Source organism: Colobus angolensis, unplaced genomic scaffold, assembly GCF_000951035.1.
Source record: "Colobus angolensis palliatus isolate OR3802 unplaced genomic scaffold, Cang.pa_1.0 Scaffold51, whole genome shotgun sequence".
NCBI lineage: Eukaryota > Metazoa > Chordata > Mammalia > Primates > Cercopithecidae > Colobus > Colobus angolensis.
Window position 1 is genome coordinate 1,516,799 of NW_012118599.1, and position 13,550 is coordinate 1,530,348.

Here is a 13,550-nt window from a genome sequence, read left to right on the forward strand (position 1 = left end):
TGGCCTCATAAAATGAGTTAGGGAGGATTCCCTCTTTTTCTATTGATTGGAATAGTTTCAGAAGGAATGGTACCAGCTCCTCCTTGTACCTCTAATAGAATTCTGCTGTGAATCCATGTAGTCCTGGACTTTTTTTGGTTGGTAGGCTACTAATTATTGCCTCAATTTCAGAGCCTGTTATTGGTCTCTTCAGGGATTCAACTTCTTCCTGGTTTAATCTTGCGAGGGTGTATGTGTCCAGAAATTTATCCATTTCTTCTAGATTTTCTAGTTTATTTGCGTAGAGATGTTTATAGTATTCTCTGATGGTAGTTTATATTTCGGTGGGATAGGTGATGATATCCCCTTTATTATTTTTTACTGCTTTTTTTTCATTTGTTTCTTCTCTCTTTTCTTCTTTATTAGTCTTACTAGCAGTCTATCAATTTTGTTGATCTTTTCAAAAAACCAGCTCCTGGATTCTTTGATTTTTTGATGGATTTTTGTGTCTCTATCTCTTTCAGTTCTTCTCTGATCTTAGTTATTTCTTGCCTTCTGCTAGTTTTGAATGTGTTTGCTCTTGCTTCTCTAGTTCTTTTAATTGTGATGTTAGGGTGTCAATTTTAAATCTTTCCTGCTTTCTCTTGTGGGCATTTAGTGCTATAAATTTCCCCCTACACATTGTTTTAAATGTGTCCCAGAGATTCTAGTATGTTGTATCTTTGTTCTCATTGGTTTCGAAGAACATATTTCTGCCTTCAATTCATTATGTACCCTTTAGTCCAGTCTTCTCCTTTCTCAACACCCATTCTCTGTGGCTTTCTATTGCCTTCAGGATAAATCAGGATCTTTGTACTAACGTGAACCTACCTCAAAGGCACATCAAAGTGTGTGGTTTCCTCTTCATTTATAAGCTCATCCCCATTGTTCACTAATAATCTTCTCTAGCCAAATAATATGTTACCACTTATGCAACTGTCCATCTTTCTTTTTCAACCCTATTGATTTTTCAGTGTTCCAGCTTTTATAGCTGTAAAATGAATTACCTGAGAACTTAGTGGTGTAAGTAAACATTTATTATGCTTACTAATTCTGTGGGCCAGGATTTGAAGAGGACATGGGGGACAGATTGTCTCTGGTCTTCAGTGTCTAGGGCCTCAGCTGGATGACTCAAATGCTGGAGGCAGAAGTCATCTGGAGGCTACTTCAATCACAAATTCAGGGGTTACACTGACTATTGGCTGGGGGCCTCAGTTCCTCTTCACACGGGTTCTGCATGAGGGTCTCCTTATGTGGCCTCTTTGCGTAGGCTAATTTGGGCTTTCTTACAGGATGTTGGCTGATTTCCCCACAGTGGCTTTCCCCAAAAGAGAAAGCCATATGGAAGCTGTATCCTTTTTTATAACCTGGCTTCAGAAGTCATATAGTATGATTTCCACTACACTCTAAGAGTTGGAGGAATCACAGCCTACCCAGCTTCAAGGAAAAGAGTAAATAATGTCTTCCTCTTTGTGAAAAGTAGTGAGATCCTTGAAGAACATATAGGACCAGAAATATTGGCGTGACCATTTTTTGTTGGAACAATGCCACAGTCAAGGACTGTAGTTTGTATCGTATATGCTCTTTCAAACTCTCCCAGACTATTTAGACCATACCAACCTTTATTCATTCTGAACTCTAAAATCTGTGATCTCATTTACAACCAGTATATTTCTTTGAATTGTTAACATTCCATGTGTATCTGTTTTGTCTCCCTAACTATACTACTAATTACTTCAGCACAATAACCTCATTTTCCCACAGGAAAGTAAGGTCTGTATTTTTATTTTCCACAGGACCTAGCACAGAGCTTTGGACATAGTAGAGGCTCAATAAACAGCTAGATTAAAGTCAGATAGATTTAGAATGAAATGAGAGATATCACTTTTATGCATTATAAGTGAATGTGGTAGATAGTGTTTGGAAAAGATGGGAATGGGTGAGGCAGGGGATAGTGGATACAATATTATAGAAATAAGTGCGAAAGGATCACCTGGTAAACACAAATAAATGTGTTTATGAATGAAACATGAAAGCTTAAATGTAATAAGGCATGATGTCAGTCAAAGGAAGGTACTTTTTTGTATCTTATTTAATTTCAAATTTATATGTTTTTAAAAACTCATTTAAGTAATCCGAATTATACTAATTGAAAGCATTAAATTTAACTCTGCTGGCATTTGAGAGTTGACAAGATGAATGTATCAATAAGGGTAAGTATCATAACATGTATTGTTATATTTAAAATTATAATATTTGTCAAATGTGTTTAGCTATATTTTAAAAACATTTTTTTGTTTGGATTTATTTGCTTTTAATTTTTTTAATTTAAAAATAATGCATTCTGATAATAGCAAGCCAAGTTACATAAAGAAAACCCAAAAGGCTTTTTCTGCATTTCTATGTTGAGGATTCCAATTTTGGTTTGGTATGTTTTCACAGCTTTTTCCATGTTCATTTTGTATACTTTCCACTGCTTATATGTTATTCTTCATATTTATTGTTCATGCCATAATTTATTATTTTTAAATATGCAAGGTTCATGGTTATGTCAATCGTAATTTCTCTGTATGATGATTATGGGATCTGATTAATAGTTGTTGTTTTAAGAAGCTAATTCTTAGACTTTGTGGCAAACTGGTAAATTTGATATTTTAATTCAAAGTTGAGCTTTTTAGAGATACAGAAAACAAAGTGTTGACAGGGTAGGTTAAATTTTTCAGGTGAAAACTCGATCTACTGTATTAATTTGTTCACATATGAGAACATGTGGTAATACTATGATAGTGCTGCATAAAGCTTTATAACTATTACTAACTAAAACACCAATGCTCACCAAATAACTTTCTGGGATCTCAGCCTTGTTAAACTGTTCTAAGGAATATGTGTAATTTACATTTTACTAACCATTGTAAAATTTCATACACTGAAAATTATTTGGACATAAAATTTTCATATGGATGGTAAATGAATAGCATATTGACTTTCCAACTCTCCCCAATCTCAGAAATATTTCAGCCTTGGATCATGAAATGAAAGGAAGGGAATAAAGATTGGTCAAGTGAAAATAGTAAAGTTCTGAATTCCTATCCGTAATAACTCATTTTGCCAGATCCCATTCTGTAAAACAGTTAAACTCATCTCTACTTATTATACATCTATGAGACTGAGAACTAATTTCCTTTACATTCACTGGCATAATTTTTTTATTTCAGATATTAAAGACTCTGCCTATGTAAATATAACCTACCTGAAACTAAAATGATTCTTAGTAACATATTCAAAGTTGCACATTTACATGTAACTATTATGTATTTAAGATGGCTGATCACACTGAAGTAATGAAAGGCATTCATCAATATCCAGGAGTTCGCTATCCTGTCCTTACTCCTAATCTTCAGGGTTTTCACCGTGCTGTAAGTGCACTACTTATATTTCTAAAATTGATATGCCTCTTATTGTTTTAAAGATATTTATAAAGTTAAAATTGTGTCATGTGTAACTCACCTGTAATATAAATACTATGCTAATGTACTAACATGAAGACATAGAGCTCCATGTCCTCACAGCATTGTTAGGGACTAAAGTGGTCTATATACCTGGCTCTTCCAGCTTCACTGTTCAAAAGTCAAAACACAAAAGTAAAATTCTGCATTTTTGTGAAATTTTTTAGAAGTGTATTTTGTGCTTCTTCTTAAGTAATATAGAACACTATATAAGCATTTTTCAATGTAATTTGTATAGTTATTATTACTGTTGAATTTTGTAATTATTTTTGTCAACCTTTGTTGATCAGCTTTTTGTGTCTTATTTTCTCCCTCTGGGTGAAAACTAATTGTCATTTTATCTGGCTCTAGTTACTTTCCCTATTTATCTTCTGGTTTGTTTCTTTTGATCCTCTGTGATTTAAAAATTTATATAATTTAAATAAAGCTTTAATAATTATATATATATGAGACAATCCTCTTCAATTTTAAGGTGTTATCCTTACATGGGCTTATTGCATAGGTTTTACAGCAGCTATTTCTGGTATTAATGAATATTAATGAAAAATATTCATTATGTGAAACTGTATTATGTAAAGTTGAGGTTGTGGGGTATTAATCACATACTGTATTTTGTTAGAACCATTTATTTTTCCCTTGGGTGTGATTTGATAAAATTTTTATTGCATTGTTTAAAAAGTCATTTACAAAATTGTAAATATTGGTGTCATCTACTAATCATAACAAAGTAAAGAACGTATCTTACCTTGAAGAAGGTACTAAAAGGACACTCTCATGTTAACTCAGAAGGGCAAGCACTGGAGTGGAACTAACCTTGACTTGGGAGTCAAGCAATTCTGTGCTCAAAATGTGACTCTAGAACTTTTACTCCCTGTGTGATATCATGCCAAGTATTTACCTTTTTTGTGCTACAGCTGTTTCATCTGTAAAATGGGCATAACAAGACTTAGTTTACACAGTTGTTTGTAGATGACAAAAAGCACATCCATAGTACTAAAAACAAAACAGACAAATAGTAGATGTTCACTAACAGGGTTTTTATTTTAGAAACTGAAAATTTATTTTGGATAGAGGCATAGAAGCCAATATTTTTTAAATGTTTGAGGAAAGATGAAAAGATAGCTTTTAGGTTTTTCTCTCCCCAAGTATTTATTTTATTTTATTTTATTATTTTATTTCATTTCATTTTATTTTATTTTATTTTATTTTATTTTATAGATGGAGTTTGGCTCTGTCACCAGGTTGGAATGCAGTGGCGTGATCTTGGCTCACTGCAACCTCCACCTCCCTGGTTCAAGCGATTCTCCTGCCTCAGCCTCCCAAGTAGTTGGGACTACAGATGTATGCCACCATACCCAGCTAATTTTTGTATATTTAGTAGAGACGGGGTTTCACCATGTTGGCCAGGATGGTCTTGATCTCTTGACCTTGTGATCTGCCTGCCTTGGCCTCCCAAAGTGCTGGGATTACAGGCATCAGTCACCGCGCCCAGCCTCCCACCATGTGTTAACAGGGGATTAGCAAGAGGGGAGAACGTAGGCAAAGTGCTAGAAATACACTCACGGAAGATCTTAAAAATCTAGCTAAACAACTAAGAGGCTTGACATTTGAAAACCAAGTCATTGGAGAGCCTGGAGGAAGGAATAAAATTGACAAAAAGTACAAAAAGGAAATTGATTAGATTAATATTTTGGATTTAAAGACTGGCAAAAGGATCAAAGCATTAGGTAGACAAGACTATGGCTGTAGAAATCAGGATACAAAAAAATAAAAGCTAGATTAGGAGATCAAAGAAAAACTGGGGGCAAAATCTAAATGATGAGTTGGAAAAATATTTTTCTGTTGGATTGTAGGAAGAGAAGAAAAACAAGTATTTAATATCTTCCATTTTAATAATTGGTTTGAAAATATTTTTTCATGGAGGATGAGGGTTTTATTGGGGTGCTAGTATTTTCCATAATTGGGGTTACAGTATTTCTGAAGATAATACATAATTTATAAAAGGCATAATTAAATAGAACATCCTCATTGTGTTTTTGTGCCTCATAGACTTATGAATATTGCAGTTTGTGGATTATTCTGTTACTATAAAATATTTTTACATTTTGAAAGAGTATATGTGGTAAGATGAGAAGAATCCAATTTTAAATTCTAAGGCAAATATTGAAGAATACATGTATGCCTTCATAAAGTAGTTAATCTTTCTTCTACCACTACCATTCACATTTTTGAAATTATTAGCTTTGGCTTTAAATTATGTTTTCCAGGTTGCTGCGGGAGCTACTGAGATATCAGTTTTTGGAGCTGCATCTGAATCCTTTAGCAAGAAGAATATTAACTGTTCCATTGAAGAAAGTATGGGAAAGTTTGAGGAGGTTGTTAAGTCTGCAAGACACATGAATATTCCAGCACGAGGGTACTTATGAAATCCCACAAATTCTGTTTTGTTGATATTTATTGTTAAAGCTTACTCATAAATTATCTAGAGATTCTTATATCATTTATAAAAATATACATAGAATATCGTATTTCTACTTTAATCAGGGCAATCACTATATAGTTACATCTCATTAACATCATTGATGATTATTAGTGAGTATCTAGCTTGTGGAATGTGTAATGCAATTGAAATCAGAGGAACTAGGATGCAAATCTGGCATTATTAACTATTTTATTAACACTCTGTCACCCAAATGCAGCCCTCTCATCTCAGCCTACATGAGCTGATAAGTTGGTATAAACTCACAACATCTTTTGGAAAAGAATCACGTAATGTGGTTTTCAAATTCTTTTAAAAAACATGACTTTTTCTTCAAAGAGTATTTTATGTAGAACTTCAATAGAATACAGCAGACATAAAACTGAGCTGCTCTAGGAAATCATTTTACCCATTCTTTCTCCCCCTCAGTGGCTGACTTCTGTACTTCCTCTGGGTGATCCCAAAGCACCTCCATAGCATCTTGCAGAACACCGTTTAAAAATACTTGATAAATTGCTTATAGAAGATAAATATAAACTTTCAGTTCTCTACTATTTTCTATTATATATGATTTCTGTAAATTTAGGGGTATCAGACATATCAATCCTTTTCTCCTCGCCTTGCCTTTTTCTTGTAGAAACTTATCGGCTGTTCATTCTAAGAGCTGTTGATTACAGGACATGGAAAAGAAAAACTGACCCAAATCTAATTTCCACAAACTAATTTTCTGTCTCAGGAGTTCAGAAATGGAATACCAAAGATGGTTACTTGTATTGAAAAATTATGTGATTTTTTGTCACTGAGTTCACTATTTTGGGGTTCCTAGGATGGAGCCACATGCAAATCAGTGACAGAACAGAGTAGTAGAAAGTGGAAATGGAAAAAGGAGGCTCCTAGCGTGATGAGAGATATAGAGGGAGGGAGGAGAGAGGGAAAAATCTGCCTTGGTGCTTGACTACTTCCAGGACCAATAGTTGCCTCAAGTATTATAACCAGGCCTATGTGCTGTGAAACCTATAATGCATTTTTGTGTGTGTTTGTTACTTAAGGAAGAATGTTTCCAAGACATTAGCTATTTTTTCTATTAATTTCATACATATGGAGATATGATGAACACACATCTTAACAAGTTAACATGTATAGAGATTGGTAATAGAAGGTTGAAAGCTGGGGATGGATTTGGGTGCAGGCTGTACTTCCCTTAGTTGAGGTGAGCAAAGTTCATAGTAGCAGGAAAGATTCATCAGTTAATGAGAAAGACAAATGAGTCAATTTTGGCTGAGAGTATTATTGAAATGATTGGAATTTCAACCAAGGTGTTTTGGGGAAACAATTAGAGTTAGACTATACCTAGTAAAATATTTTGTTGATTTGTTTTCTATTTATAATTTATTTTTCCTGTCCTCCATAGTAAGTCTACATGACTTTCTAAAATTTGAAATTACTTTTGTAATTAAGATAAATACATATCATGTAAGGACTATATGAGAAAAATTTAAAATCCAAGATAATGTATTTCCAAAGACATAAAATAAAGGATATCTATTTTTCAGACAAAAGTTACACAACCACAATCAAAAAGGAGAGATATGCTATCGGTTTCTCAATTCAAATATAAATAAGTTGTCTCAATTTTTTTTAAAATAAAGAGAAAGATGAAGACCCTATTCTAGTTCAATATGTGTTTAAAGTGTGGAGTACAAATTTAGAATAAAGCAATTCTCACTGGACAGTTAAAAAGCATGAGACTATAAGAAGTAAAGTGCTTGTGTGGCTTGCTCTTCAAAAATAGGAATGGTTTTTTTAGTGTTGAAAGATGGATGCAAATATAAGTTGTAGGAAGTAACTTTTTGTCATCTTAGCTTTCTCTTGTAAAATGGAATAGTTAATATAATTGGGCTAATAAAAATCTTAAACCCTCTTAATACTCATTGTTTGACAAATAATATTGCCTCATCAGAAAAATGACTTCTAATCGTGCTGTGGCTTAAAAAGCTTTCCAGGCTTTGATGAACAAGAAGTGACCCATGGTCAAACCAAATGAGTAGAGTACAGTGGAGACTTTAGTGTAGAATTATACTATAGATACATGTATGTTTTCCAATGTGGATTTTGTTTCTTTGGAATACAATTCCTGAATTTTCTGAAACACTATCATTTTCAGAAATATGCCTTTCCATATTTGAGTTCAGTAGCTATTTGTGTAGTTGAAAATATCTTCTTTCTCCCCACAATTTATACAAAGTTGAAATAAGATTTTATTTTTACTGGCAATCTCGATTTTACGTATTCACCATTGTAAGTCATAAGCCATTAGTACCTATTTAAGGAAAGGAGCCATGCTCAACTAGTTGAAACTGCAGTAGATGCTTCAGCATGTCTTGCATGGCAACAGCTGCATCAACATATACTTGATAATCATCCAGAAAATTTATGTCATCAGTTGTCAGCTTTAAAGGCCATAAAGCAGAACACATTTTATAAAAGCTCACTAAAACTATTTCAATTTTTATAAAATAGTAAACTTTCACATAGTCCAAATAGTAACTTTTATTACAGTTATGAAGGCTATTGTTAAATTCCGCCACACACGCACTGAAACACACACACAACACATGCATATGTACACATTTTTAACACATGCTGAGAACTGTACATAACATCTGGGGCACATTGTGAAAAGATACCATGCCAAATCAGTGACATAAAATGCAGAGTCAGCTAACTACTGGCACATATACATCATATGTGAATGCAAAATGAAATATCTGCAGTTTGGATTTTATTATTTAATGTGCAGTCCATGTGACTTTTTAAAAAATCTAGATACTTTTTCTAATAACTGTCTAAATTTTAAAAGGTTAAGAAGGCAAAGAAAAATAAAAGCCTATGACAAATGTGATTATTTTCCTTTTATCAATCGTATTTATTGAAAGAAATATCTATTGGCTTGCTAGGATCCTTTTAAAATTGAAATTCTTCAAGACAGGAAGTTGTGCTTTAATATATAAGATGTTCGGAATTTATTATTTTTTGTCTAAAGTGATTATCAGCTTCTCTTTATTGAAATGACATTAATCACATGCTCATTCTTTATGAGAGTGTTAATTTAAAAAGAAAATTCTCAGTAAGTTGCCATTATTAATTTCATGGTTAAAATGATTATAAATAGAAAGTACAAATTACAAATACAAATTACAAATTACAAGAAAGTACAAATTACAAGTACAAAATTACAAGGTTTGTATATTAAAGCATAAACCATGAAAGTTTCTTTACATACTCACATCTTATACTTCTCATATAAAATGGCCTGGAATCATTTGATTTCTGATTAACCTTCTGAAAGTTTATACTGAAAGTTCAAAGAAGAGTATATTTAACAATTTTCATAGGAGCCACACAAAATTATTAATTCATCATTTTAACAATTATAAAATTTTAAAGTGAATTGTAACGGGTTGAATTTTTTTTCAACTAATATAGACAAGCATTGATTACTTTTAGATACAGAAAAACAAAGACAATTGTCAGGTGTGATAATGTCATATTTTAGTCATAATTTATTAATAAAATGAGCTTAGTGTTTAGGAGGAGGTAAGGAGTCAGATTTTCCTAGAACTGTAATTAATCTAGGGTTTTCATTTTATCCATCTCTTCAGCTACTTTTTCTTACTATTCACTTTCTTCTTATCCAAAACCAGTGAAAATTTAATTTTGTCTTAAATGCTTCCAAAAGGGATTGCATTACATATAATCATGAAGAATTTCTTTGATGAATGATCCTCAATGTAAGGAACTTATTTTTTTATTTTTTATTTCTTCTTCCTATTTTTTTTTAACTGGTTCAGCTCTATATGATTCTCATCCTTTAAAATGTATTTTTTCCCTTTGAGAGATAATTTATAACTAAACGCATGTATTCAAAAACTTGCAACCTACTTACTGAGTTTGCCAAATCATCTAGGTCACATTGCATTGAATTTGTGTTTCCTGTTCTCTTTGTCTAATGTAGAATCTCAGTATGGACTCAGATCCTGACCCTGAAGATAGCAGTCTTATTGAGTGAGATAGTAAGTCTCCTTATTTAGGGCTCCATTTTTAAGTACACTGTGACTAGTAGCCAGCATTTCTTATGACAAAGCATCAAATCCCTTCCATTGGATGATCTGCCTCTATGGTACACTTGCATTTACAGCATCATATTCTTGTAAGTGGGCAGCAAGAAGCTGCCCGCAGAAGTTCCTTTCCAAATTCTATTGTTCAGTTGAGGCCTAGGTCTGGAAGAATGATTCAATCATTATGTACCACCAAAATATGGTGCATAAAACTCTAAAAATAAGACATATGTTAAAGCTATTTTCTTTCATACATATGGTTTGTTTAAGGCTTTATACTTTTTAAGCTTTATATATTATTCTGGCACTGCTGTGTGCCAGAATAGCACATACCCAGCAGCAGTTAATATTTGTAAGCTGGGTTTGTGCAGTTGTGTCTAACTAGCTTTCATTTAGACATTTTGAGGTAAGAATGTGTTTAATAATTTCTCATGAAATTAGCATTAATAACTTTTTTGTTATTAAATATTCTCTTGCTAGAGTATACCTTGCCATACCTGGGCAAGAAGTAGAATTGTAATTTACGCAAATAATTTCAAGAAAGTTAATGGTGTCCCTAAGGTGTGAAATTAATTCAGCACAGATAGTGGTTGAATGGTATATGTTCATAGTCCATACAGTCACTTACAATAATTTAAAATTATTGTTTACATGCTTCTTCTTTCATTATATATGATGTCAATGTGAAACAAGTATGTAACAAAGTGAATTTAATAAATATGAAAAGAGAGTTGTGAAACATATGAAATAGAAAAATGAACATTTAGAAGGTTTTATCATGAGATTAACTTTGCTATGAATTCCTTAAAAGCATTTACAAATTTACTTTTATTTAGAAACACTATTCATATGAAATTAGAACACAAATCATACCTGGAAGAAGTACTCTGAATAAAGTTCGGAAATACTAAGCATTCGATAAATTTGTATTTAATCTTATTCAATGGTTTCAATATAATTCAGTAGAAAACATACTTAATCTTAGGCATTCCTCAATGAATTCAAAATTGAATCAAAAATTTATTTTAAAAATGTAGTTAGGGATTGAAATGGGTCAAGCTCAGAGCTCCACCTTGGAAATATCTAATCAGATTCTCCCAAAGCATTACTCAACATGTTGAGTAGGGTTACATTAAAATTAAAACAGTAGTGGAGGTAAAGGTAAGGGGAGAATTCATGGTTCAAAAATTTGCGGACACCTGGATTAAACATGGTTATCCATGTTAACCAGGCCTTCCAAATATAGGACTTCTTTAAACTAGGGCTGGAAGATGGCTGTATTGGACTGAGTTTCTCAAACTTACTGATCTTTGGAATGCCTTTTCCACCCATCATTTCATGTGGTCAGTCCTCTGAAATTCTCACTTCTACACTCATCAATCAACTGTACAGACAACCTAGAAGCTAAATATTTTGAGTGGATAGGCCAAAAAAAAAGTGGCAATTAAAGTTTTAGCACTAGATCAAACAGGCAAAATTAGTTTCATTTCTAGTAGCTGAATTTAACATTGATGCTTTTTTATTGTTTTTAAAAGCAGACATGCTATTGAAGTTTATAAAATAAAATACGTGGGAGCTATGAAACGAAATGTCTTTCATATTGAACATAAGAGAACAAACTGCACAGTGATGTAGGTTTCAGGTCTCAGAGATTTAAGTGGATCATTAAAAATTTGAGAGCTTGGCTAGTTAGAGACAGAGTCAAAAGCCGGGAAATACAGAACGCTGAGAAAAGTCTCTGGAGCTACACTGGTTTAATTTGGTGAATAAAATAACATTTTGTACATAATCATGCTATTTAAAAGAGAGACTATTTTACAAATCTCTCCTGAAGAACAAACAATATAAGTCATCATAAAATGGAACCTGAAATATTACCCGAAGTGTCTGGCCCAGATCATTGGGAACATATTCAGATTTTGAGTTGGGTTTAGTTTGAGGGTTTGGGGAGCAGGGAGTCTGCCATGCAGGTCCCATTTAGAATTGTCCCAAAGAATACTTACAGTAGTCCCCCTTGTCTGCAGGAGATATATTCCAAGACCCCCAGTGGATGCTTGAAACTGTGGATAGTATTATACCAAACCCTATATATACTGTTTTTATCCTTTACATACATATGTATAATAAAGTTTAATCTGCAGATGTAGCCTCTCCAGTAATTTTTGTATATTTGAGTCCAAACCTATTCCTGAATCTGTGTAAATAGCCTTTACCTGCAGTAATGGCTTGGGGTTACCAGTTTCAGGAGATCCCTTGCTGAAGTCTTACAGGTTCAATGCTTTCTGGTACAACACATGGTCCTCAGTTAGAACATGTTTTCTGTTCATGTTTTCCACACACAAATTTAATGTCTTTCCCATCTTAACTAAGAGCTTATCACATACTGTGGCTGTGATTTTTGTAGTTTGAGGTACGACAGCAAAACCAGCATGAATTTATTTTTTCCTTCTTCACAATTCTATTGATAGGAGTTTAATATTCTTACCATAGATGTTAGCAACCTCAGCATACAGTATTTTTTTAAGTTAAAAACTTTCCTCATTTTACTTAAAGGATGCACTTTGCAGATTCTTTTTGGCATATCTAAGTTGCCAACTTCACTACTTTTAGGCTTTGGGCCCATCATTAAGTAAAATAAGGGTTATCTAAACACAAGTACTGAGATACAGTTGATCTCATAACTGAGAGAACCATTAAGTGACTAATGGGCTGGGTGCATCTACAGCATGGATATGCTGGTCAAAGGGAAGAGTCACATCTCAAACAGCATGATATGAGATTACATCATGTTATTCAGAGTGCCCCACAATTTTAAACTTATGAATTGATTATTCTGGAATTTTCCATTTCTTATTTTCAGACCATGGTTGACTGCACGTAACTGGAGACTGCAGAAATTAAAGGCTACTCTACTAGTATGGGACTCTTAACACCTTTCCACATGGCTCTGGGTGGGACTGAGGCCATTTAATTAAAAATTACTCCAAGGATTCATCATTTTAAGAGGCAAAAACACAGAAGATCAAATGAGGTAGTTTATCAATTAGAGTGGAAAGACAAATAGAGCAAAAAGGTATAGAAAGTTTTAAAAGGTATGGCAGAAAATAAAATCAAGGTAAAGATAATTTAAAAGTTAGTCTGAACCAGTCTCTATGTCTGGCTTCCCAGGTCTGAGCTTGTAGTGTGGAAATCTGAGCTTGACACAGGAAGCTTTCTCATTGTAAACAGGTCATTTGATGTAGTAGAAAGACCCAGCCTTCAAGTTGGACAGAGAGTTTGGTTTTAAAGCCTAGTTCAGCAGTTTACTCTATTTGTATTCTGCAACCTATTTAATTTACTTGAGACTCAGGTTTTCCCTTGGTAAAATGGATTTATTGTGGAGATTACAAAATTGTAAGCAAATGTCTAGCCCCACATGTTTAAATATTT

General features: G+C 33.2%; 1 protein-coding gene across 4 annotated transcripts in view; it reads left to right on the top strand.

Moving 5' to 3' along the window:
• The window catches only part of HMGCLL1 (3-hydroxymethyl-3-methylglutaryl-CoA lyase-like 1), a 146,935-nt gene that overhangs the window by 62,449 nt on the left and 70,936 nt on the right, over positions 1-13,550 (top strand). For 2 of the 4 annotated variants that reach the window (XM_011960191.1, XM_011960192.1), the window contains 2 exons: positions 3,339-3,434; positions 5,792-5,940. The exons of 1 other annotated variant lie outside the window; for it this stretch is intronic. In XM_011960191.1, the coding sequence (XP_011815581.1) occupies positions 3,339-3,434; positions 5,792-5,940 (245 nt within the window). The remainder of the gene's footprint in view (positions 1-3,338; positions 3,435-5,791; positions 5,941-13,550) is intronic. One more of the 4 variants, XM_011960193.1, reaches the window with a different exon arrangement.